The 27,675-nt window shown below is 39.1% G+C and overlaps 3 protein-coding genes across 5 annotated transcripts in view; all 3 read right to left on the bottom strand.

Moving 5' to 3' along the window:
* LOC131682539 (transient receptor potential-gamma protein) overlaps positions 1-27,675 on the bottom strand; it is a 526,333-nt gene that overhangs the window by 89,520 nt on the left and 409,138 nt on the right. The window lies entirely within an intron of this gene.
* LOC131682540 (uncharacterized) lies at positions 13,405-18,123 on the bottom strand. Its single transcript, XM_058964101.1, has 2 exons — positions 13,803-18,123; positions 13,405-13,742 (listed from the first exon to the last, which is right to left on the bottom strand). Exon 1 carries the CDS (start codon positions 17,972-17,974, stop codon positions 14,240-14,242), a length of 3,735 nt encoding a protein of 1,244 aa, XP_058820084.1. The 5' UTR covers positions 17,975-18,123; the 3' UTR covers positions 13,405-13,742; positions 13,803-14,239.
* On the bottom strand, positions 18,051-20,695 carry LOC131679416 (uncharacterized). The gene is made up of 3 exons (XM_058960147.1): positions 20,421-20,695; positions 18,134-20,360; positions 18,051-18,080 (listed from the first exon to the last, which is right to left on the bottom strand). Exons 2-3 carry the CDS (start codon positions 19,985-19,987, stop codon positions 18,051-18,053), a joined length of 1,884 nt encoding a protein of 627 aa, XP_058816130.1. The 5' UTR covers positions 19,988-20,360; positions 20,421-20,695.

Here is a 27,675-nt window from a genome sequence, read left to right as displayed (position 1 = left end):
ACTTGCAAGGACCATTACAAAATACCTTGGACAATTTGTCTGCTTGGGCTCTTCAGCTGGGTATTGAGTTCTTCACGGAGAAAACTGAGTTGGTTGTTTTTTCTAGGAAGCGTGAGCCGGCGCAACTCCAGCTTTTATTAATGGGTGCAACGATCAACCAGGTTTTCACATTTAAATATCTCGGGGTCTGGTTCGACTCTAAAGGTACCTGGGGATGTCACATTAGGTATCTGAAACAGAAATGCCAACAAAGGATCAATTTTCTCCGAACAATAACTGGAACATGGTGGGGTGCTCACCCAGGAAACCTGATCAGGTTGTACCAAACAACGATATTGTCGGTGATGGAGTACGGGTGTTTCTGTTTCCGCTCCGCTGCGAACATACACTTCATCAAACTGGAGAGAATCCAGTATCGTTGCTTGCGCATTGCCTTGGGTTGCATGCACTCGACCCATACGATGAGTCTCGAAGTGCTGGCGGGCGTTCTTCCGCTAAAAAATCGATTTTGGGAACTCTCATATCGATTGCTCATCCGATGCGACATTCTGAACCCGTTGGTGATTGAAAACTTCGAGAGGCTCGTCGAGCTTAATTCTCAAACCCGTTTTATGTCCTTGTACTTCGACTACATGGCACAGAGCATCAATCCTTCTTCGTACAATCCCAACCGTGTCCGTTTCCTAGATACTTCTGATTCTACTGTATTCTTCGACACATCCATGAAGGAAGAGATTCGTGGAATCCCGGACCATATACGCCCGCAGGTGATCCCCAATATATTTTATAATAAATTCCGAGAAGTCGACTGCGACAAAATGTTTTACACTGACGGATCAAATCTCGATGGGTCCACTGGCTTCGGTATCTTCAACAATACTATCACCGCTTCATTCAAGCTCAATGATCCTGCTTCAGTTTACGTCGCAGAGTTAGCTGCAATTCAGTACACCCTTGGGATCATCGACACTCTGCCCACAGATCACTACTTCATCGTTTCGGACAGCCTCAGCTCTATCGAGGCTCTTCATGCGGTGAAGCCTAAAAAGCAACTCCCGTATTTTCTGGGGATGATACAGGAGTCCTTGTGTACGTTATCTGAAAAATCTTATCAGATTACCTTTGTTTGGGTCCCCTCTCATTGTTCTATCCCGGGCAATGAAAAGGCCGACTCATTAGCAAAGGTGGGCGCATTAAATGGTGACATATACGAAAGACCAATCTGCTTCAATGAATTTTTTAGTATTTGTCATCAGAGGACGCTCAACAGTTGGCAAACCTCGTGGAGCAACGGGGAACTTGGACGATGGCTACATTCGATTATCCCAAAGGTATCAACGAAGCCTTGATTCGGGGGGATGGATGTGGGTCGGGATTTTATTCGCGTAATGTCCCGACTTATGTCCAATCACTACACCATGGATGCGCATTTGCGGCGTATTGGGCTTGCGGAGAATAGTCTGTGCGCTTGTGACGAGGGCTATCACGACATCGAGCACGTTGTCTGGGTATGCGCCGGGTATTGTGACGCCAGGTCTCAGTTAAAGGAATCCCTTCGGGCCCGAGGTAGACCACCCAATGTCCCAGTCCGAGATATACTGGCAAATCGTGATTTCCCCTATATGTCCCTTATTTATACCTTCATAAAAACGATAAATATCCCAATTTAGCCCCTCTCTTTTATTTCTCGTTTTTAGAGTTTCCTCCTGCCTTGTGGAACCGATCAGCTCCAGAGTGCCACTATGTAACTGCCATCGCCCTTACCACTACGCCTTCATAGAAGGAAACTGAAGCGAGAGCGACTCGAGGTCCGATGACTTTTGAAGGATTCCCCGCGGGTCCGAAGAATACCATCCGCCAATCCGGTACTCGACGACTTACTAGACTGAGGCGCAAATTTGATACGCTGATCCCCCTCCCCCCCCCCCCCCCTCCGCCGTTAGAGCGAAAGTTGCAAGTTTTGCTCTTCTTTCCCTGTCTCTCCCCTGTCCTTGATACAACTGCTGCTACACTGATGCGGAAATAAGCCACCCTTTGAATATCTTGACCAAGCATAAGTTTTAGTTAAAAAATTCAAATTAGTATTCTGTATTCCTAGTTTTAAGATAGCTATAATTTTTACTCTTTATTGAAACTCTTGTCCTCCATCTTGTAAATAGAATTGAATCCCTAGTTTTAAGATTTCTGTGAAGTTTCTCATAAATATTTGTTCCCCCTTTTGTGTACTAAACTATATTGTTAGTTTTAAGATAACCGTAAAATATTTCGTAAAATACTATTACTCCCCCTCTTGTATATCAAAGTGAATCCCTTGTTTTAAATTTTTTCATGAAAAAATCTTTTGGCCCTCTCTTGTATATTGAATCTTATTTCTAGTCTTAAGATAGCTGTAAACTTTTTTTTCCTTTGTAAAAAAAATATTTCAACATTGTAACCTCCTAGTTTTAAGATATCCAAAATGTAAAAACATAAGCATTTGGCACCGCCAAGCTAACGCATTTGTGCCTATCAAATAAACGAAATGAATAAAAAAAAAAAATAATGTCAGTGAGCTCCAATGGATTTCAAACATTGACTTTTTTGTACTCAGGCAATACATAGTGGTGGGGCCCATACGTACGACCCCCGGGCCTGTATTTTCTCTCTGCGGCCTTGCTAGAAAGCGATATTGCTGGATATATAATTAAAATGACAAAAAACGACGACATTCAAACGTCAAACTCTCTCAATATTTGCAATTTATTTCGCAAGCACTTCAGCAGTCTTTTTTCCGATGGAACTGCAACTAGTCAACAAATCTCTGATACTACCAACAGATTTTCGGCGATCGTAGTCACCGCAAAACCTTTTTGGAAAAGCAACACCCCTGTAAAACGCTATAACTTTGCTTTTACTACTTGGATCTCTATAAAAAAAATTGGTGTATAAAATAAATTCCTAACAACCTATACTTTATGATAAAAGAATATATTTTTCGATTTTTTTCAGATCTCAAAATATATAATCCCTTAACTCAGCATTAGAGCATGCCAATGCTGAAGGCTTTATCAACTTCCGGACCGAATGGAATAGCATCTATCGTGCTAAAGAACTGCATAAATAAGTTCCACTATCAATGCTGTTTAGTATTTCTTTGCATTCAGCGAAGTTTTCTTACTTATGGAAAAAATCATTCATGTTCGAAAAGATTGTTCTGGATTTCATCACTTACAACTGCTCCGATTGTACATCTGAGAACCAACAGTTGAATCAGCTGACACCGGTTTTCATTGCTAAGTAGTCGGACAGGATCTCTTCACGGGATTCTACGGAGCGCGAAACGTAAAAAGCAACGCTATACGGTTTCAATTCTCTCAACGCCGTTATTGTTTAAATATCCGTAAAATATTTGACAGTCCTAAAGACACATCCCACTGCACGAGACGCTTTACCAACTGCCTCCTATTCGTGTTGTTTAAACGTAATTTCAGTATCCATATAACTCCCAGATCCTTCACGTGACTAACGCGTTCAATGTCTGTTTCTAGTAGACGGTAGTTAAAATAAATTGAATGCTTGTTCCGTGAAAATTATATTACCAAACACTTCTTAGGGTTCACACATATGCGGTTCGTGTTACATTTATCAGCAAAGACTTGAAGCCGTTGGTGAAATTTAACGAATTAGCCAAAAAACCTTGAGATCATCCGCAGAGGACAATCGTGGAGGCTTCAGAACTAGATGTACATCATTGAAGTACAGCAGAAACAGCAACGGTCCCAAGTGGCTTTCTTGAGGTATTCCTGACGGAGAAGTGAAGGTGGGGATCTGATAATCTCCTATGACAACCGCTATCTTTCGGTCTGTGAACTAGGATCGAAACCACTGCAAAACACTACCATTTATTCCAAATCGCTACATTTCTGCAGTTGTAATGTCGCGGTTTATCTTATCGAAAGCGGTAGATAAGTTGGTGCAAAAAACGTCGGTTTGAGCACGACGTTCTGCACACTATCTGCCATGTAGCTTAGAGGCATTTGACCGTTTAGACATGAGGCCGCGTGGATCGCCTTTTAGACATTGCTAGCAGTGAGCCGGAAGAGGTTCCATAATCACCAGCTCAAACAACTTCGAGACAGCACTCAATGAAGTTATTCCACGATAATTATTGACGTCTCGCTTATAGCCGTGTGGGGTCCGGCGGGCTAACATATTTTTGTACTATTTCAGCCAAGAATAGAACCACTGGGAGTCTGCTCCCATGTCGTAAGAGGCGACCAACAACATACTAGGAGTTTCTAGGTCAAGGTATTACTTCGTACCGAAGACTTAACCTGGACGGACTTTAAGGTTTTGCATCATAGCCTTTATCCATTTTGTATTAAGTGAATCACTGACATATGATTCCGTTTTCTGATTCGCTATTCCCGATTGTGTACCAAAGTTTTAGCTTTCTTCTGGAGGTTGTACAATAGTCGTAAAGGATGATGTCTAATTATACTCTAAGTAACAGCATGTATTAATATACCGGCTCTTCCACGCCAAGCTTTAGTTTAAAACCGTATTTAAAAAAAGCAAACTTTCAAGTAGAACATTTTTTGCTTTAGCCTAAATGAAGCTGTCGAATTACACAAAAAAATTGTGTAGCAAGCTATCTGTAGATGTGTCAAAATACCGACAAATCTACATTGATGAATACTTCCAAAAGTGACTTATTAAAGTCTCATGAAGGTCTGTACTGCTTTGTACTACTTTTGCTTTTCTAAATAGTGGTAAACATTTCAACACGCTAGAGCTTCACTCTGTCGGAAAATGAATGGTTATAGGAAAACTTCCTAAAATCGCATTCCTGGTCGTTTCATCAAAATCATCCACTGCAGTCTTTGCCAGTATTGCTCTTCTCCCATGCATGGTATGCGATATATTGGACCTACGCCACAGTAAGAAAGACATCCCCAGAACGTCTGACGTATTGACGACGGCCCTTTGTTCTAAAGAGCACTATTTTTGACTCATCTGTCCACAGTCAATGTGCATTTTAGCAAACTTAATGCGATTTAAAACATGTCGTTTTGTCAATAACGGTACTTTTCGGGGACTTTTGGCTTCCAGCAACCTTCGCCTGACAGTAACCGGGCTAACATTTAAGTTCAAGTCAAGTTTTTATCAGTTTTCGCTGCTAGTCGGAACAACATTGACCACGACCCATTTTTCTGAAACATACCAAAAAGGTTTTACTTGTTCATTCCATCTTATGTTTTCCATACACTTACGGAATGATTAAACGGAAAATCCTCAATAAAAGTATGAACGAAATCAAATAGTTTTAAAGAAGATAACCACTGCTATTATTTTGAACGGCCTCAAGTGAACACTTGAATAGGTTTGATGCAAAATATACACAGAATGAAACCTAAGCCGAACAAATAATTTTCTTTTCTGGTTTGCAAAACAGTTAACACACACATGAATAATACATGTAATATTCACGATTGATTCAGCGCTGCTATTTTTGGGTAGCAGCAGAGAACACACCGTTATTGTGACTGATGCCTTTGGTGGTTGAGAATAGACTGTGGAAATCAGAGATGCCAGGTACTTTTTTCAAATGTATGCAATAATAATTTTAAAAGTCTGGGTAGAACAAAAATGTCAGGAAAGCTAGTGTAATCAAAAGCCTTTATATTCAAAAATCTGTAAATATCTGCAACCAAACTAAAAAATCTGCAAATATCTGCGTCATCGAAAAAATCTGCAGCTTAAATTAAAAGTCTGCCAATTTGCAGATTTGTCCGCAAATCTGGCATCTCTGGTGGAAATGATCATTGAAGTATTAAAAAGAAGCAATACTCCCGGGTGGCCGGGTGTTCGGAGTGCAAATTGTTCCTTTCGAATTCTCGGAAATTAATCACGAGCTACTTTTGCCCATAGATAAATACATACCTTTATTATATTCCACGCGGGTTTATCCTTTTTTGTAACGCCCCGCGGAAGATTATAAATCATTAAATCACAATACACTGAAGTTTTTTTATGCGGGGGATACGTACCGCATAAAAAAAATCCGCATAAAATAAAACCGCATAACTTTGAAAATCCGCATAAACAAAACTGCATAATTTTGAAAATCCGCATAAAAACACATAAGGTGTGAAATATTTTTCAATATTAAGAGCCATAGTACTCAAGGAAGAGCAAGGATTTGAAGTAAGAAAGTTTAGAGAAAAGCGTGAAGTAGGGTCATATGAGCAAGCTTTGAGTTTCATGGCTACTTAACTCTTTTTCTTCTGCAACGCAGGAGTCAGAATCTTTTGGCATTAAATGCGAATCACCTGAGTTTGCGGCATGTCCAGACAAGCGTAAAGTCACTTAATGACTTATGTTGTCGGAACCGTGACTCCCCGGAATCGCAAGACTGACCTCGGCACCTAACCGACCAGCACCGAGATAACGATTTCAAGAGAAATTTCAACGTCGGGAAATTTCTCCGTCGGAGTAGACTAGGCCCACCACCGGGGACTAGTTCGAGTAGATCGGGAAGTAGCTCCGGCAGATACTCGTCGGGGCGCCTGTCACCTGGAAGTCACCCTCCACCCAGAATCGCAGGACCGACCTCGGCATCTGCCCGGGTAGTATCGGTTTCGGAAGATCTTCCACTGCCGGGGAACTCTTCGTCGGAGTAGGAAAGATCCACCGTCGGGGACTATTCCGAGTAGTTCGTAGCGAATCGCCGGCTTGAATCATCGAGGCACCAGCGAACCGGACGCAATCCTCCACCGGGAATCGCTGGACTGACCTCGGCATTCTGCCGGACTACATCTAAGGAAGAATAACGCGTCCGTCAACGGTAGCGTGAGACATTCTTTCGTCGGGGAACACTCCGCCGAGGTAGGCTAGCTCCACCGTCAGGGACTACGCCGAGTAGCACCGAACGCGACAAATCACCAGGGTCGTCGGGGCACCAGTGAACCGGAAGCCACCCCCCAACCAGAATCGCCGGATCGGCCACGGCATCCAACTGGTCAACGCACAGTGATTCCTCTTCATACAAAAGTCGGAAAAAATTAAAAAAGTGTATTAAATATTTTCAAACAATGGTTTCTTGGGTGATTTTGGGTCGCTGATTACGAATATGATGTCTACATAGCCCTAATACCTGAAGATATCATGATAGGGAGGTAACCCGATCAGAACGACATAACAGAAAGCTATCAAATTTATATCTCATGTTGATATTTATTACTCACTGTGTTATTTTTGTGATATCCCAATCAGCAAGGCAAGCAAACTTATACCAAGATTATATCTTCTGGTGATATCATTGAACTGCTAATATGATTTTAATGTACGCATATAACGATGATGTTATAATATATTACATATTCTTTCACGATTATCATTGAACGCTAACTGTAAACTGTAAATCGGGTAAATGACCAGTTGGTTAAAGCCCCAATAACAAATCAATCAACTGTGAATGATTGTTATATTACACAAATGACTGTCTATTTGCTAATACGCTGAAGCCTCTTTTTATGCGTATTTATTCAACTTTTTAAAGCAAATTTTCGAAGTTTTTAATGATTTCCTTATATTTGCGTTTTCCAATTGGATATTCAAAGTTCCACGATTTTGAAAATAGATAAGTTTTAGATGCAAGTGGTCGGAAAACTTGAAAGTAAGGTGTTTAACTTACTTGGTTGCGTTTTGATTAAGAGATTACTTATTTTCTGAGACACTCGTCTGGCACGCAATTTCGATTATGTGGCATAGATTTCAATGTTGAGGCATTTATTCAAAAAGTTTTGGCATCGTAAAGTTATCAACAAGCTATTCTAAAGATTGTAATTTTCATATAAAACTTATTTTAAAGAAGATGCAGGAAGTGTCAAGCACTCCAGATGAAATAAAGAATAAAGAAATAAAGAATTCAAATAAAAAAGCATTTTTAAACTCTTTGTTATGGTTTAGTCAAATGATTATATAAATAACTTTTTTTTAATGAATTGTGCATATTGCGAAAACGAATTTTCAGAACTTAAAAAACTGTTTGATATATACTGATTTCCACAATATCGTTATGAATTTTGAGGATCTTCGAGGATCTTGAGTACGATTTCGCCATCTTATGCGGGTTTTTCATAATCAACCGAAACTTGTCCAGTTTGTGGGTATCTGATTTTGTGCGTTCTCCAAATAATCAAAGCATTGTAATTTTTTAATTTAAACCCCCGCATAAAAATAGTTCAGTTTGAGATTGTTGTATCTTTTCATTCCACCTAAGACAACTGTCATTTAAAATGAACTGACAATTACTTTGAATGCGCCTATGTAATATTGTTTCCGTTGTATTCGATGGTGCTTCGTTCGTTTTAAAAAAACATCGAACTAACAAATTTTCGTAATAATCAAGATACTTGATTCATTTTGTAAAAAAAGCTTCATTCGTTTAAAAAAAAACATCGAACTACCAAATTTTCGTAATAATCAAGATACTTGATTCCATTTGTAGAAATTTAAAAAAGGGAATAATACGACCTGTTCAAATTGTTGAAAGATTAATATTTGTGAGTATGCTGCATAAAGCTATCAATATTTCAAAATGGCCTAGAAATCTCTGAATATATACATATCCCAGCTGGTATTATTGTTTGCTGTTACAATTTGAATATGTGTTTTAGATAGTGCTTGAAATAGCTAAAAACTTTAATGTAAAAATATTGAATAATTTCCTCCTTAAAACTAAATAAAATTTAGAAAACAAAATGTATTTTAGAAAACATGAAATATTCTAAAATTCGTCACACCGAAGAATCCTCAACAATTTCTCGAATTTTATGATTATCTGTTATAATATTCGCTCTTGATAGATTGAACTATTGTAAAAAATTGAATTTCTTTAAAAAAGCCAATAACAAAACCCCGAAAGCGACTTTACTTGAAATCCTCAAAATGCAAGCCTCAAAACTTTGGTATTTGTTTCTTTGAATCTATTTGGAATCATAAGTAACATTTGCCGTATTCTCCGTAAAATAATGTAGGTAAATTATCCACTCAGTCCCAAGTAACAATTGAAGTTCTTTAGCATGCTACAAGTGCAATCTAAGTTTTATGAGTTTATAAAATTACCATAAGGCTACTAGGGATGTTACCATATCGCATCGAAATTATTTCTAAAAATCGTGTAAATCATGTTAACGTACAAGAGAAGCACCGAAGCGCACTATTCAGAATCTAAAAATAACCCCACTTTCCTAATCTGAAAAGATATTATAATGCTATTCAGTCTATCGTAATATAAGCAGCTGTATGAAAACAAAGCGTATTATACAAGGAAAACAAACAGTCCTTAGGCTGTGGCAAAGTTTAATGTGTGCGTTCTGGAAACATCTTCTGCATCTATAATCGTTTTGCCCTTGACGAATGCGTAGAATATTATGCTAACATTAAACATCGATCGAAAGCAACGTCGTTGGTTTATACAGAAAACATCCCCATAAAACTCAGAATACCCAGGTTCAAATCGCTATATCCACAAATAACAATCAGCCAGCATGTATGCAATCATTTGACAAAACTATAAAAAGCTTTTGCTAAATGAAGCTTTTTGCTTTCAAACGAAAAACGCCTTAATGTATGTTATATTTTTCTATTCTATTCTATTTTTACACTTGCACGCTAAATTCGTTGATACTATACAATAGGTAATAAAAGCTATTGGCCGTGGGGGAACCTAACAAAATTTGTTATAATTCTGATAGAAGCCTATCACAGGTTGTCATATTTTTGATATATACTAGAAGAATTTCTGTTATGTTTTCTGTTATTTTACCAACTAACGAGACCAGAGTTATAACACAACTTGTTATCATAACAAAGTAACTCAGTCTGTAATAATTTTGTTATTTCTTTCTGATCGGGAAATGGGGGGTGGCTGTATGACGGTCAAGACGGCTGTCATGTGCTGAAGAGCGGAAAGCGAAACGTTAAAAACAATTTCAAATAATTTAAAGAAAATTTTACGTGGTTACTTGGGTCCAGGAAGGATTGCACAAAATCTCTAAACAATTGGTCCAGTACATTTTGAGTTATGATGGACACTGCATTTTTTCAAAGTGCCTCTGGAGATTCACTATCACTCGTTCAATTTCTAGCACTTTGCTATGCAAACTAAAGAAATTATTCTTCAAATGTTGCCATATACAGTGGAAATTGGTTGACTATTACCACTCTCTGTATCGCAAAGAAATCTAAAAATTATTCCTTTTTTAACCAATTACTTGAAAACTTAAAATTGTGAAATTTGCTTGAAATAAGGTGTTTGGATAAATCAATGTATCGACTATAGTAGTTTTGAATCGAAAGGACACTGAACCGTCAATAAAATGCACATAACTTTTTTTTATAATTTTAAATTTATGTTCATGCACATATTTGGAGCATGAATATTTATGTAAAATTAAGTCCCACCACACACACACCACTTGTCGTGCTTTCTTCAACGATTTTTTTTTTATAAATTTACACGTTGATTGAAAATTACTGCTTCATTAAACTGTAAAATCGTATGCTTTTTGATGCTCCCATTGAGTACATCGCATTCAACTTAATTTTCAATCAAATTTTTGATTCAAGCTGTGTATGTTTACATTCGTATTGATTTACATGTCGTTTGAATTTCATTATTTTCTGGTGTGTGGTGAAACACATAACTTTATTTAAATAAAATAGACTCGCATGAATATTCATTTTCTCTTTCGGTAGTACTCCCATTTCAATATGTTTGATTCATTAACTTTTTACGGTTCTAAAATAAAAAATATTCTTCTGGTTTTTGAAATTATCCAAATTAGATTTGGAATGATGCCAAATTGTAGATCCTTTATTTTATTCGATTTTACAATAAAAAAGTTGAGAGAAAAAAACAATTTTGAACTAAAGTCACACAGATAAAAAAAAACGCTTTTAATCCACCTAACAGTGTGATGAGACATTTCTTATAACTCTTAGCACTCTCTTCGAATATTATTTCGATTGAAAACATTTAGAACTTGATGTTTCACGATGCTTTTGATAACACATACTCAGAGAAACGCTCAAATCAGCATAGGACAACATCAGTGCTAGAAATCTCAAAGGCTGAACCAAATCATTGGAAAAGCGGAAAAATGGCTCATAAAATAGACGGACAAACGAATTATTACTAATGCTCTGTAAATAACATATCTAAATTCTTCAATCAATGCATTGTGTAGGAAAAACTGAATTTTCCTAAAGTGCTGGGCCAAAAAAATCGAATTTTTTTTAATCTATTTGAATTTCATACTCTCAATTGCGCTTACTCAAGTTTCCAACACGACTGTGAAGTAAGAACTGAAATTGCAGCTCTTGATATCAGGATACCTCTGAAGTGCAGGCGTGAATAGTTCAAACTTTACTTCGATATCGACTTTTTTTTAAAAGTGACTTCCCAGTAATATCTTTGATTTGAATTAATGTTACTAATCATAATGTCAAAGAACATATTATAAAAAAAACTCTCATACTCGTCACGGAAAATCATTATCATTACTAGAACATTTTTTTCGTGAAACTCTTCGACAAACTTCTGTCACCCGCGCTAGTGCACTGTTCACGCTGCTCTGAAAATCTAGTGAAATCGTCTTAGGGGTCTGATTCAGAGCCATTTGCGCGATTTAAATCTGGGTGAGTAAAATCTGTAAAGAATATTAAAAACTAACGCCTATTCTATAATATTCAGTTCAGCAATTGGAGAGATCGTGCTCACCGCAAGCCATGAAAAATAAACTGCGTTGTGGAGCGACGGTCATTACTCAGTTTATTAAAAAATAATACTCAATTCGCAACATATAAGCCCTTAAGCATACCAAATAATTTGGGATATCCTTTTAACATCAACTATCGCACGAATGAGAGTAATCGTCGACAGGTTTTTAGTGGTGATCTTACTTGACTTCTCTTTTATCAGTTCTCACGTTAAAGAGGGACAAGTCTGTTTTTGCCGTTGAGACATGTTGGTAGACTTGAGCGATTCGTAGTAATTCTGCCTAAGCTCAACTGCTAGCAGCAGAAGACAAAAGATTAGACCGTAAGATTTGAAGCCTGTTTCTAATGCCACTTCTAGTTTTCCGACCTGTATATTTCACATCCTTGCTCTCACTTGAGTACAATGGCTCTAAATTTTCATAACTTTCCCTACTCAGTAATCTCTAGCTAACTGAATATCGTTAAAAAGTAAAAAAGAAAATTTGACTACATAATAGTCGAAATAAAGAAGGGAAAAAGAATGGGAGTAGGTTCGCCAAATTTTGGAAGAAGTCGATAAAATAACTCCTTGAAAACTACTAAAATATTGGTGTAGTTCGTTGTAATTGAAAAAATTATCCTCAAAAAAAAAATGTACCAATTAATGTGGGACACAGTGAATAATAAATACAGTAAAGACCCGTTTTTATCAGCCCCATGGTGTATTTTAGGCTGACGAAACGGGGACTAAATCGGGACATATTTCTTTCTCTCTTTAGAATAAACCGAAGCTGTTAGAATATTCTTCTTTAGTTCCTGAAGCTTCATAACTATTTCTGATAATTTAATATAAATTTCGCTTAGAGGGAAAATTTAAAGTAGATTGATCTTTTTATTTTTGCATCTTTAAGATAAGAAAAATATGCTCAAGAAAGGATTTACTCGGATTCAGCTTTGTTTGTCTGCTAGAGCCCATAGAACATAGTTTGATATGAAGCTGACAAAATCGGGTCAAAAAGCTGACAAAATCGAGGGCTGGTCAAATCGGGGGTTGACAAAATCGGGGGCAGACTGAATCGGGGGCTGATCAAATCGGAGGCTGATTAAATCGGGTCTTCACCGAATTATAATAGATAAGCAGTATTCGAAGAAGTTTCTTGTGAACGAGTGTAGAACGACTTCGTTTCTACTTACTTGGAGTCAGCGGCCAGAAATTCGGTTTGGTGAAAACTTACTGTCAAAATGGCATTTCGAAACCGTCATCTTTGAAGTTTTAAAAATGTGCAGAATAAATTTTTCAAAAACAATAGTAGCAGACTTCGTGTCTTTAGCGAATTTGTTTGGGCTGTCATTTGAAACAACCTTGTTGAAGGCATGAATACTTCGTGTGGGGAGTATATAGAGCTATAAAATGATATCTTTCAAAAATAACTTATTATTGTGAGCTTCACAAACTCCAGCTTTGGATAAAATTTAAATTTTATTGTTTATAAAAAGTAGAAGAGATTTATCATAAACAGTAAAATTATAATAGTTCATTTTAAGGGTAGATTCAAATAGCCTAAATATTTTGATACCCTGAACACAAAGACCCTTCATGTCTTCAACAAAGTGGTTTATAATAGCACTCTCAAAAACTTTGCTGAAGACATTTGTGGCGCTACTATTCCACTAAAGACGGTTCTGGTTTTATAAACTCGTTTATTGGTATACGGTGTGTCGGCGAGTTATAAAAATCCTGCCGAATATATCATGTTAATCATAATTCAATGAAACAAGATGGCGACTTACATTTAATGCCTTTTAAGTGGACGAGCAGTAGCGCTGGTCGTTGAAAGGATAATCTGGCTGCTTTCTAGATATAATGATATCTATAGTTGCATGTACATTAATATGATTGAATTCATTATCTCATACCTCAACGGGCGGCTAATATTGCTAGTATAGCTAGCTTCCTTCAGCAAAATTGAGTTCAGTGGTTTTCACTTTTAGGTTAACTAGATTAGGAATAATTTTAAGTAATATGTAGAAATAAAGTTAAGCATTTTCATCTTTACCAACACCTGTCCCTAGTTGTAAGTTGTAATCTTGGATAAACGTAGAATTAGGTATAGACTAAGATGATTAGGATCAAACAATTAAATGTGGTTAACTATCTCGCACTAAACTTTAGGCCTTTCAGTGACAATTCGTTAGACTGTCATGTTGGTGTCATGTTGGCAGGTGTCATGTTGAGATCTTGTTTCGCAAAGGGCGCGCGCGAACTTGATCGCTCACACTCCCCCCCGAGTACGCCGTGCCTGATGGTTATGGCTTACTATCTCCGCGCCTGATGTCTAAAACCGCTAACTTGACAGCCGGTCGCTCATAGATACCGGTTCCAGTTTGGACTGTAGCCCAACGAACTTGTCCGTCTTTGCTGCGCGCGGTAGCGATAACCCGTCCCTTCGGCCAGCAATTCCGTGGGTGTTTGGGGTCAACGATCACGACGATGTCACCTTTTTCTATCGGTTTGGTGTTGAAGAACCATTTCGTCCGACGGGTTATAGTGGGTAGGTAGTCCGTCACCCATTTTTTTCCAGAAACTATTAGTGATCGCCTGAGAGGTTTTCCATCCATGTCGCAATGTCCTGCAACTTTCGTCGAGAGAGGCAACCGGTTTTAACCCTGACGACGAGCCCAGTAGGAAGTGATTCGGTGTTAACGCTGCGCTATTATCGTCTTCCAGTGCCACGTGGGTCAACGGCCTCGAATTGACGATGTTTTCAATTTCGATGAAAATATTTAATAGTTCCTCATCATTTATCCTATTTGGTGGATTTATAGCATTAAGGTTCCTTTTTACGGTCTGTATCAACCTTTCCCAGCTGCCACCCATATGCGGACTGGCAGGTGGGATAAACTTCCACGTTGTTTCAGTGCTCTCGAACTCTTGCATCATTTTTTCCATATCAACCGCTCGCAGGGCTTCGCGCATCTCACGGCTTGCTCCTTGAAAGTTGGTGCCGTGATCGCTAAAGATTTCCCTAGGAACTCCTCTTCTGGCCATGAAATTTCGTAGTGCTAAGATGCATGAGCTTGTGTTCATGGAATGGGTGACCTCCAGGTGGATCGCTCGTACAGTAAGGCAAGTCACAAGTAAGCCCCACCGTTTTTCACTTCTTCGGCCTATGGTTACTATCAGGGGACCGAAAAAATCTACTCCAACAAATGTAAACGGTCTTGAGTAAGCCGCCAGACGTGCAGGAGGTAGATCGCCCATTGCTGGAGGTACTGGTAGCGCTCTTTCCACCTTACAGCGTTGACAGTTTCTTCGCACTGTGTTGTAGACCACGCGAAGACGAGCGATGCGATATTTTTGAAATATCTCATTCACCACGGTCTCGTGGTTTCGATGATGAAATATTTCATGGTGGTAGGCGACGATCAAATCAGTCACAGGGTGACGCCTGGGTAGAATTATTGGGTTTATAGCATCAAAACATGCTGCTGTACAGCCGCCGGTTCTTCCGCGCATTCTTAGGACACCATGTACATCGAGCATAGGGTTCAAGCCGTACAGTTCGCTTGTCTTTTGGATTTTCTGGAGGCATGACGTTGACGACTGTAAAACGGCGATTTCTTCCGGGAAGGATTCCTTTTGAACTTGACGGTAGATTGCTGCTTCTGCTTGTACGAGCTCCGTTTGGGAAAGTGGTCCTCCACAAATCATGTTCTGAGAGATCTTCAAGCGAATATTCATGGGGAACCGCACAACATGAGCAACTACTCTTAGCAAACGTTTCCAGTTGGAGAAATCTGCGAAGTTCACTAGAGGCGACACAGTTTCATGAAGAAGTAAATGAGCACGAAGCTCTTCGTTCGTTGCAGCTGGTGCAAAACGTTGAACTGGCCATTCATTTTCCGGGGACCACAGGAATGCAGGGCCTCGGTACCATCGACTTTCTGGGCTGAATTCTGGCAGACGATGCCATTTTGTTGCCTCATCGGCTACATTGTCACGCGTCGAAATCCATCGCCATTCGTGTATCTCAGTTGTCTCCAATATTTCACTAACTCTGCAAGCCACGAACTGACTGTAGCGACGATGATCCGATTGGAGCCAACACATTACATCGTGGGAGTCAGTCCAAAAAAATCGTTTCCGTATCGGGACGGACAATGCCTCGGCATATAATTTTGCCATCCGGCATCCCAGGACGGCGGCTTGTAACTCCAGTCTTGGTATCGAGACATACTTTAGCGGGGCAACTCTTGTTTTAGCTCCTAGCAAAGAACACTCGATTATTTGACCTTCCTGGAACCGCAAGTATGCAACGGCTCCGAACCCAGTTTCGCTTGCGTCTACAAATATGTGGAGCTGAACGTCAGTATTCCTGTTTGTAGATGTAGTAAGCCGGTAACATCTCGGTATCCTAACCGTTTCGACCTCAGGAAGAAGCTTAAGCCAGGTGCGCCATTTGGCGAACAGGTCACTTCTGATAGCTTCGTCCCAATGGGTACCAGAACGCCAGATTTCTTGTAGTAGCACTTTAAGATATATGAGGAAGTGTGCCACGAATCCTAGAGGATCAAACACAACCATCAGTGTTCGCAGAACCTCGCGTTTGGTTGGGCATCGTTGACCCGTTAGCAAGGCCTTGTCGTATCGCGTCCATGTAAACTTGAATCTGAAGGTGTCCGTACGAGTGCACCACCATAGACCGAGAACTTTTTCTACATCCACCTCTCCCAAATTCAGATCTTTGTCGGATAAAGGTCCACCGTCTGCACGCTCATTTAGAGCTACTAGAACACCTTCAGCATTACTTCGCCAGTTGCGGATCTCGAAACCTCCGCTCTGATGAATGAGTCGTACTGATTTCGCCAATTGTATTGCTTCATCTTCCGTTTCTACACTTGCTAACATATCATCGACGTAGTGCTTACGGACGATCACGTCTACCGCGTCAGGAAGTGTATCGACGAACCGCTGTGCATTTACATTCTTCACGAACTGTGCACAGCTGGGTGAGCAGCAGGCCCCAAATGTCATGACGTTCATTACAAATACGTTGGGTTCCGGGCTGGTTCCATCATTCCAGAAGAATCGCTGGCAATGCTGGTCTTCTTCATTGATCAGTATCTGGTGATACATTTCGCGAATATCACCAGACACGGCGACGCGATTTTCCCGGAATTGTAGAAGCACGGAAACAAGAGATGCCAATTGATCAGGGCCTTTGAGTAGCGCGGAATTTAGGGAGATGCCACGGGAAACTGCAGCTGCGTCCCATACAATGCGGACTTTTCCAGGCTTATTTGGGTTTGTCACCGGAAAGATTGGTAAGTACCAAATCCTTCGATGATCCGCGGCCAGTTCTTCTGATGACAGTTTGCGGATATATCCTTGCGTCACATAGTTTCTGATTGTCATGTTCAACGTTTCCGCAAGACTTCTATCGTTTGCCATACGTTTCTCTAGGCATCGGAATCTGCGGTACGCCATGGATTTGCTCTCTGGCAGCCGAATATCGTTAGATTTCCAGAGCAATACGGTCTCGTAACGATCTCCGCGTAAATGTGTTCCTGTGTTTAGTAACATTTCGGAACGTTTTATTTCACTTGAGAGTATTATTTTGGTCGGCTGTGATATTCCCATGCTATCAAATGAAAAATACTCTTTCATCATCGCATGTAAACCGTCATCCCTTGTGTTGCAAGTACAAACGTGGAGGTTGAATCTAGGAGAGATTGAGGAATTTTCGACTGCGACGGAGCTACCTCCGTATATCGTCCAACCTAAGCGGGTTTTAATGGCAATTGGTTCATCCACTCCACCTTCTCTGCATTTTTGTACTGCTCCGACACGTGCATGTTGTACTCCTATTAGAATCCTGGGTTTTGCGTTACGGTACGATCCAATTGGCAGTCCTTGAAGGTGAGGGTAGCGCGCGGATAGTTCATTGTAATCCAAGGATTGCACTGGCAGGAGAAGTTCTTTTACCGTTCGCACCCCTTCGAGCGGACTTTTTTTATCGTTGGTCCCGGCAATTGCGATGTTAATAGTCTCAGACTCTCGTTCATAGCGTGTTTTTCCACCTGTCCAGCGTAAACACAGCGGAGAAGCCGACCCTTTGACATCTAGTTCTTTTGCCAGCTCTTGATCTATCAAGGTCAAGGATGAACCGTCATCTATAAGCGCAAATGTAGCAATACTTGACTTGGGTCCATGTAATACTACAGGCATTATGCGAAATAAAAGTTGACCCGAACTACCACAATGCACGTTGTTAGTTGTACTTGGGCTGATGAATTGTGTGGAATTATTGTGGTTGGTGAGCGGTGCTTTCTTGCTGTTATGAAGAAGTTCATTGTGTTTAAAAGTGCAGCCCTGAATACCGCATACTTTCGTCGATCTACATCCTCCCCTGTGGCGTCGGAGGCATCGTCGGCAGTATCCAAACTCCTTGATAGTGGCCCACTTTGAATCGTACGTTAGCTCCAGGAACCTTTTACATTTACTCAGCTCGGTACAAGCACCTTTACAGACGGGGCAGCTCCGCGGCTCTCGTACTTCTTGGTGTGGAAGCACGGTTTTTCGGGATAGCCAATCCTCTTCACTTTGCTCGCTTGAATCATCTTCCTGGTGCGCGTTTAGAATGGCTCCTCTTTTGTGGACACCTGTTGTCAACCTGTAATCCGACATCCGAAATGCCATCACTCTGCTTGCACCTTCTGCCTTCGAGTATAGCCATGAATTGAACACTGCTAGGTTTGCGTGCCGTATGGTTTGAAGATGCGTTCCCCACTCGAGTTTCAACAGTGTGGGTAATTTGTCCACGAGCTGATGCAGCAGGGTGATATTATACAAATACTCTTCCATATTACATGCTGTAATTGTGGTAGTCAAATTTCTAACAGCAAGCGCAAAATCAACAAGGGTGTCCAGTCTTTCAGCTTTTACCGGCGGTATCGCTGTAACCTTTCCAATGATGGAGTAAATTATCGCCTCCGGTTGACCACAGATCATTTTAAGCGTAGAAATGACATCCATCACGTTTGAGGAATGCAGCAATTGACTTCGAACAGCTTCATATGCCCTCCCTTTTAGGCTTTTCTGTAAACGTAGTATATTTTCCTCGTTGGTAAAACCACACATTTCTGTAGTTCGATTAAATGATGAAACGAATACTGGCCAGTCTTCTGGATTGCCGTCGAAACTTGGCAAATCCTTTGAGACAGCTTGTCGTGCGGCGAGTTGGCTCCTAGTTAGAAGACATACATTGGGAGACTCGAAATCGAACTCTTTACGAGGAGAATCACGTGGTACATCATTGACACTCGCTATCGGTGTGGTTGCATTACGTCGTTCAGACTGGATTGATTGTCCGGTACGTTCTAGATTGGTCCTGTGTAACCAATCGGACACCTTATCGGCAATATCGTCTCCACTGCATACAGATCCCTCTTCATCAATAATCTCCGCCATTAGGTGATATTTTTTATTGAGAAACTCAGTTTCAATTAATTTCTGTTCTTCCAGTTGCTTTAGTTGCAGTGCTATAAGTTTCCTGTTGGACTTTCGTGAAGAAGTGGAAGCTTGTGAACTGTTAGCTGATCCTCTAGGGCGCGCATCTACTGACTTATTTGATACATACGTTCCGTCCTCTTTGGGAGTGGCTGTAGTAACCGTAATTATCGGAGCCCTCGATTGCGCTTGCGTAGCTGAAGGAATCAGTAGCTTCTGTGGCTGTGTACCGGTTTCAGTGCTGAGCTGGTAGGTAGTTGGGTTTGATACGAGGAGTGCCATTGCGATATTGCATTTTGCGCAGCTCCATTTTACGTGCTCATTTTCAACCTCCCTTCCGACTCCTACGCATCTGTAGTGGTACCATTTATCACAAGAGTCACATTGTACCATTTCATTATTATCTTCTCCTCGGCAGACTTTACAGCTTCGACCAGGTGGCGTTGTGTTGATTTGACTCTCTGCTGCAGAATTTTTCGAGATAGTTCCAGTAATTTGTGCGGAACGATGAAGATCTGAGGACTGGTATATATGTGTTGTTCCGGCGATGGGTACGGCCGCCAACATTGTACGGAGCGTAGGCAAATTAGCTGTGGCTGAGGTCGCTGTCGTGTAGATCGCAGTCATCGCTGCGGCTGTTGCACTTGGCGATGACGTAACGACTATATTGGAGGTTAGCGGAGCATTGCAGCCGGCTCTCTTGGATCCGGAACGTTTATCCTTGCCTGACATGGTTGAAATGATAAATGATTTTTATAAGATGTGGCGCTACTATTCCACTAAAGACGGTTCTGGTTTTATAAACTCGTTTATTGGTATACGGTGTGTCGGCGAGTTATAAAAATCCTGCCGAATATATCATGTTAATCATAATTCAATGAAACAAGATGGCGACTTACATTTAATGCCTTTTAAGTGGACGAGCAGTAGCGCTGGTCGTTGAAAGGATAATCTGGCTGCTTTCTAGATATAATGATATCTATAGTTGCATGTACATTAATATGATTGAATTCATTATCTCATACCTCAACGGGCGGCTAATATTGCTAGTATAGCTAGCTTCCTTCAGCAAAATTGAGTTCAGTGGTTTTCACTTTTAGGTTAACTAGATTAGGAATAATTTTAAGTAATATGTAGAAATAAAGTTAAGCATTTTCATCTTTACCAACACCTGTCCCTAGTTGTAAGTTGTAATCTTGGATAAACGTAGAATTAGGTATAGACTAAGATGATTAGGATCAAACAATTAAATGTGGTTAACTATCTCGCACTAAACTTTAGGCCTTTCAGTGACAATTCGTTAGACTGTCATGTTGGTGTCATGTCGGCAGGTGTCATGTTGAGATCTTGTTTCGCAAAGGGCGCGCGCGAACTTGATCGCTCACAACATTAAATCTCGAACTAAGTTAGTTGGAACAGTGAATTCTCCATAACTACTTCTAGGAGAATTGACCGCCAAAATTATTTTATCAGATGATGTGCTGTACTATACCTCCGAAATTATCGATTTCGAAATAATGTCCTCTTGACCTTAAATTATTGTTTTCGAACATATATTTTACCTAATCATATAATAGGGTGATGAGTCCATTACCGCTATGTTTCTATTATCACGCTACCCATTTGAAGCCGTTGGTTAGAGCAGTGTCTGCCATCTTTGTCTAACGCATTGAGTCAAATGGTAGCGCAACAATAGGGGCACTCGATTCGTGTTTTCGTTGCGCTCAAACACGAGAATTTCACTGTTTTCAGCGCATGTATGTTATTATCTTGGTACTTAACAGCGAAGCAAAGCTGTTGATGCCAATTTGTACGTATTCCATTGTTTGTAGGCCGAGTAATTAATGATTCAGTGAGGCGCCCTCCTTAGTATGGTGAAAATAGGCACTTCACCCTACATACAATACCACAAAAATCAGATGCTCATAAAAATCGATCAGAACCTGTTAGAGCCAAATGGAAAACGCAATTTTTCAAAAATTTCCTTCTAATTTCGGAATGTGATATTCTTGATATTAATCATACTACGATTTCGTCTCAACTCTACGCATTCCCAAAATAAAAACATGATCAGTAAATGTTGAAAGTTATGCAATTTTTCGGTGAGCAGTTCTATGTTTCATAGACATTAAATCAGTTCCAACTTCGCTTCCTATTAAAAAAAATGACCGTAATCCATATTTCGGTACATCCCTTCAAAAGTGAGCTCAATATGACAGGAAATCTGAGTATTATGATTGATTTTGGAACTCCTGAATGGATTTCTATTGAAATGTTTTCATGCAGGTATTTGAAATTTATGCAATTAGACAACTGTGAGATCTCGACCAATAGATCAGTTACAGATCAGGATCCCATTCCCAAATTTTTTCAAAAATCTTCATGATGTTTAAAACAATAGGTTATCAATGTGCTGATCATATAATTATTATCGTAATATAAAATTAAATTAGTCAGCATCACTAAAATTTTCTCTTCAAACCAATTAATTTTAGTTGGGGGGGTGGGGGGGGATGAACCTCCCAAACCACCTCTTCGCTACGCCGTAGCTTGGAGTTATTTATATCGCTTTTCATTTTTCGAGATATGTTTCAGATTGATCCGATGGTTATAAGTTAAGAAGTTTTCAGTCAGAAGATTCGCGCAAATGAACATTTTTGCACCGATAAGTGATCAAGTCCCATCTAGACAACTTGGAATTGTTCGGGGGTTATTTCTAGCGGTTGTAGATAGAAAAATGAAATACGAAATTCGTTTTATCGAAATAATATTTGGCTTATTTAAATGGATTATTGCTATATTGAACAATAAATAGTCGACAAAGAGTAATCCACAAACAAAAATCGATTTAAAAAATTTAAAGTCGTTTTACAAAAAACCCCATTTTTGATTTGGATGAAATTTTGTTTGTTGATAGGTAATTATGTTCCCTACCTACCGTCAAAATTTCAAGTTGGGCACTTTCAAGGAAAAAAGTTATTTGAAAAAAACTTTTCCTTGTCCAAACTGATTTTTTTTTCAGTGTATTTTTAAACCAATGAAAGTCATAATCATCATAGAATCCAATTTCCCAACTGCCTATTGGCCGGATACATGCAAAAAGTATCAGTAACGAATTTGGTATATATTCATAACAAACTTGAATGTAAACTTTCAAATGAGCGAGTGGTCGTTACTGGTCGTTACTGGTGGATAATATAAGCTAAAGTGGGTAAGACAAAGCGAGGTACTCACGCTCACATAGCAACACTCAGGAAATGCGCCTTAATATACAACATTAGGTCAAGATCATTCCACCCGTGCTTCATTCAAGTTTGTTATGAATATATACCAAATTCGTTACTGATAGTTTTTGCATGTATCCGGCCAATAGGCAGTTGGGAAATTGGATTCTGAGATGATTAAGACTTTCATTGGTTTAGTTTTCGATAAAAATACATTGAAAAAAAATTCAGTTTGGGCAAGAAAAAGTTTTTTTCAAATAACTTTTTTTTCATCGCACTACTAGGTGAATTCAATCGATTTCGTCTCTCATACATGTATCTAGATATTTTATGAAAACATTTTTCTTTGAGTTTCGGTTTAATTTTGGAGTTTACAAAGTCTTATTTATTTTAATTTAAACTCTTCTTGATCGAAAAGAAAAAAGAAAGTTTTCTTAACAACTGTTAGCATATTATTAAAATTCATACTCCTTTCAATAAAGAATACTATTTTATTATTGAATATAATTCCAAATACTATTTCAAATCAAAATGCTCATAACAAATAATTTCGAAAATGCATTAGTTTTCGATATATTTTAAATTTTGTTTTAACCAAAACTATTATTTCGTTTGATTACGACCTTTTCATAAGATGTGCGCGTTTCTCTTTCAAAAATAGTAGGTTTATGAAAATGCTCATTGAATTTCCTGTGGCTTTTCTTTTGACATCAAGGTGTTATTGTAAACCTTTTGAAAGCTATCAGAAAACAACAAAAATATGATTCAACTATATAGTTTGATCATCTGATCCTATAGCTGAATCATATATTCATTGTTTTCTTGTAGCTTTCAACTTGTTCCCAATATCGCCTTGATGTCAACGGGAAAGTTGCAGGATATTTTATGAGCATTTTGCAAAACCTTCTGTTCTTGAGGGAGAAACACAAATAACTTATGAAAAGGTCGTAAACAAATGGAATAATTGTTATTGCATTTATTGGAACAAAATTTAAAATATTTCGAAAACTACAATATTTAAAAAAATCAGTGTATATTTTTTCGTGTAGAAGTTTGCATTCCCTGCAACTATTTCTCAGATAGTTTTGCTGTATAAAATACGGTAACCGAGAAATTTTTATTTTCATGCTGCATGCAAAAATTTCTACGCCCTTTTAAAAAAATGCTCTTGTATCAAAATTGACAGAGAAAATCATGGAGATTCATGATCCGAACACAACTGCAAAGTTTTGTTCGATTCGGAGATGGTCATATTTTATGGTCAGCCACTTCCCCATGGAATCCCTCAAGTACGTTAAATTGTTAATACCAAAAAGATGTGGTTTGCGCAAAATTGCGCAAGATGTCATAGAGATTTTCGAAAAGCTGATAAAAAAATCTTCAAAATGGGCCTAGTGTGACATGCGAGAAAGTGTGTGCTCCTATTTGAAAATCGAGATAAAGTTTTTTTTCAGTTTCTCCGTATATTTTACAAGGGAAGAAAAAATCGAACAATGAGCGCACTGAACTTTGAAATACTGTAGCGGGCCAACCACTCATCCAAAAGTCCTGAAATTTTGGCAAATCATTTCTCATATACTGTACAATAATACAAAAATAACCTTGGAACAAAATTAAAAGGTGCATTTTTTGACTTTTTTCCGCCTCGGCATCACTGTGCAACGTAGAGAGGAGGGCATGTAGGATATAATGCCGTGCAGGACTGATATGGCGGTTATGAGACAAGCAAAATCTAGCACGACCAGCTAGACCTGGAATCAAGTGAAGTGCATTAGCACGCCTCCCACCAAATGGAAATGGAATCCGGGGGATCAGACAAATGTCGGACTTCTTGGTGGAGTTTAGAGGAATAGAGTTCAGAGTTATCTTCTCTGTTCAGAGTCCCTCACTCTGGCACACGATGGACGAAATCGGTTGTATGGTCTAACTACTGAACGTTTGCCGGGTCGGCGTGAAAGCTTTATCACCAAGTAAAAAAATACACGCTCAGAGACTTTTTTCCGATCTCGCCGAACTGAGTCGAATGGTATAAGAGATTCGGCTCTGCGGGCCTCGAAATTCCGACCGATTGCATAAGTTTTATTATGAGAAAGGTAAAAAGGTCTTCAGTCATTTTCTGTTTTTATTTTCACTGCATCAAGAATGCTTCACATATCCTTAACCCAAAGACTAGTAATTTATTACCTAAAATAAAAATATGAACATTTTATGTCTTTTGTTGTTTCGATGGTCCAGAGCCCAGTAACCTTAAGACTTGTAGACGGCATTGTATAACAGGGTGGGAGTAGACTACCTCTGTTGATATGCATGTAGCATTGCATGCAGCGGGTTCTCGCCCGAGCTAATATGCTAAGCTAAGCTCTTGGCATTCTCATAAGTAACGTGGCCACTAGAGTGACAGGAAAAAAATGACACCTATCGGCCCACCCCTGAGTCGATTCCGGGTCCCACCATGAGTACTTGGACCAAATTTGAAGCAAATCGGACAAGTCTAGCTACCGGACCAACGTGCCTGAAGTTTGTATGGGATTTTTCAACAATTTACATGAAGAAAACCCACTAGCTCGTATTTTCGCCGCTAGGTGGCATTGTATGCGTCGTATTATCGCTATAAGTGAAAATAAGGAAGATAATTTAATTGTCTACAACTTTGTCGAAGACTGCTAGTAAATCCGGCTTTGTTAAAAGAAGTTATTAAACTTTTAACGAAGTGATGTCTGAGTCAGTTTTGCATGGGGCCTGGCAGTGCATGGTTGTGTATCAGTACTCGATTTCCACGAACTATACATTTTTGGGAAATAATCGTTAGGTTTAGCTTAATAGTATATTCAGAAGAACTATAGCACATAATACGAGCTATGTTTTGGTTAGAAAATTTTAGTTCCACCTGTGACCACACGAGCTGTGAGGACGGATAAACAACATGCGTCAGTAGCACTATTCGCAAGTATACATGCACGAGGTATTTCACGAGAAAATCATAAAATTTAATATGAATGACAAAGGGCCCTATAACCCCAACTTCTCGTATTCGGACAAAGATCAAAAAGGTTCCGTTCGATATCTGAGATTTTTTCACATAAGAAAAACTGAAAAATATGCATGATTTGCATCATGGAGCAGAAAATTTAATTAATAGGGGATTTTGGAGACAAAATGACTGAGTACCCCATTTTCCCGTATTTTTCGTGAAATAGAAATAAAAACATAACAACTTCATTTAAATTCTAAGGTTATTTCCTTTAAAAAGAGGTATGAATTGTAATTTTCTGATTGCTACTCCATAAGTTATAGCAATTAATCTATTTTTTCTTCATATTTTCCGAAAGCACCAATTTCAAAAAAATCAAGCTAGGTGGGCGGGGTCTAGAATTGACCAAATGATGTGAAATTTGGTATCTGAGCTTACTTCGACATTAGTCACAATAGGAGAGGAATACAAAAAAAAATAATTTTGCAATGCCCTATCGCCTATAGCGAACCCTGAAATGGGTATTAAAGACATGCCCATCATTTGAATCCCAGGATTCGTGAAAAAACAAACGTCCACTGTGTCAGAGATTCGCTTAACATAGTAAGTGTGGTAACAACCGCCACACTCCGTGCGCGACTGACATATTTTAGTTTTTTCACCCAATTTCCGCAACCAGGAGCCACCTACTTCGGTTTTGTAACGGCACTTCTTCGAGTTATTATATCCAAAATTTTCACGAACTCATACATAAGGATTCTTGACGGAGCAATCCATTCTGCGGATTCTGGAAATTATTGCCCATATCCGACACTACACCTTCAATCTCTACTTCACGTAAGGGTACGCAGACAAGATACGTCGCCCTAAAAATGTCGCAGCCCGCAATCATATACATCATATATCATATCGGATTTATGCAACCATTCAGAATTATGAATTCGAATTAACAGCCTAAAGTAAAATCTACTTCGCTCCGGTTTTATTTCTGACCTAAAACACTCTTCTCCTTTATTTCATCTTTATGCCCTTTTATTTCAACTTGGAGAAAAATATTGCGCTGTAGTTCCATTACATTATAGAAAATTGCAATGAACTAGAAAATCTACACTAGTATCCATTACACTGGTACAGTTGCATTTCATAATACATAATACTAAATCAGATTTGTATTTCGTTTACTTGAGGTGTTCTGCAGTGTTAGTTTCGGTCATCGAGAAAACTTTCATTGCAATGATATATATATATATATATATATATATATATATATATATATATAAGAAGCATCATTAAAGCAAAATACTTTTCACAACGTTATAATTGCACATTTCACAAAATCGTTCAAAATAGTTTAAAAAACATTCATGCCACCGTTTGCTATCAACTAGTCCCGCTATGCGTGGAAAATCAGAGCATGTGATGGTTGTCTTCCTCTAAGACGAAACAAAACAATGTATGAGTAAAGTAAACCCGCTGAAACAAGATATGTAGCGTCATTAAGTTTTTCATCTGAAAAGTTTTAAGTGAAACATAATAACATACCTAGCATAACATCTTACGAGTAGGTAATTACTCTTTTATTTCACGTCTTACCGATGTAATGTCGAAATACGGTTTCAACCAATCCTCTGATGCACTCATTTCATAACTACAATTATTTCAGTCAACTATATAGAAGTGGCAAAAGATACACACTGTAACTAGCTGTGTTTACCTCCCGGGAATTTTTATCGCTGCCACCGATTATGTGGTGGCAAACGAGATGAAATTCTCATCATGACACGAAGCGTTTTTTTTTGCTGCTGGTCTGACAAAATGCACCTCGCTGTTGTACATACTATCCGAGTCAGAGGATCGAGCAGGCATTACCACCATAAATTACGTCGTCCGAACCAGATACAGTCCTGCTGGACACAGGATTCTGTGATAATGATGCGCGCGATACTAGTAGTATCGGGGAAAGGAACGTTATCTGATAATCACACAGGAACTCGTTTTTTGTTGTTGTTAGGAATGCAGGATAATGGGAATAGATAGAAATAAAGGAACTGCTCGACAAAAAGCAGTGAATGGAAACAGGCGGTCATGGGAAGGCACAACTGGAGCTAATCAGCGATTTGTCATGGAACCGGAAACAAATTGCATTACTCTGTCCGGGATAGGGGAAATAATCATTCCGGAGCGAATGGCGGTCGTTTTTGGGTTTACCCTAGACAAATATTAGA

Source organism: Topomyia yanbarensis, chromosome 2 (genome assembly GCF_030247195.1).
Source record: "Topomyia yanbarensis strain Yona2022 chromosome 2, ASM3024719v1, whole genome shotgun sequence".
NCBI classification, from domain to species: Eukaryota; Metazoa; Arthropoda; class Insecta; order Diptera; family Culicidae; genus Topomyia; species Topomyia yanbarensis.
Note: the sequence above shows the minus strand (reverse complement) of the source record. Positions and strands in the feature narration are given on the sequence as shown.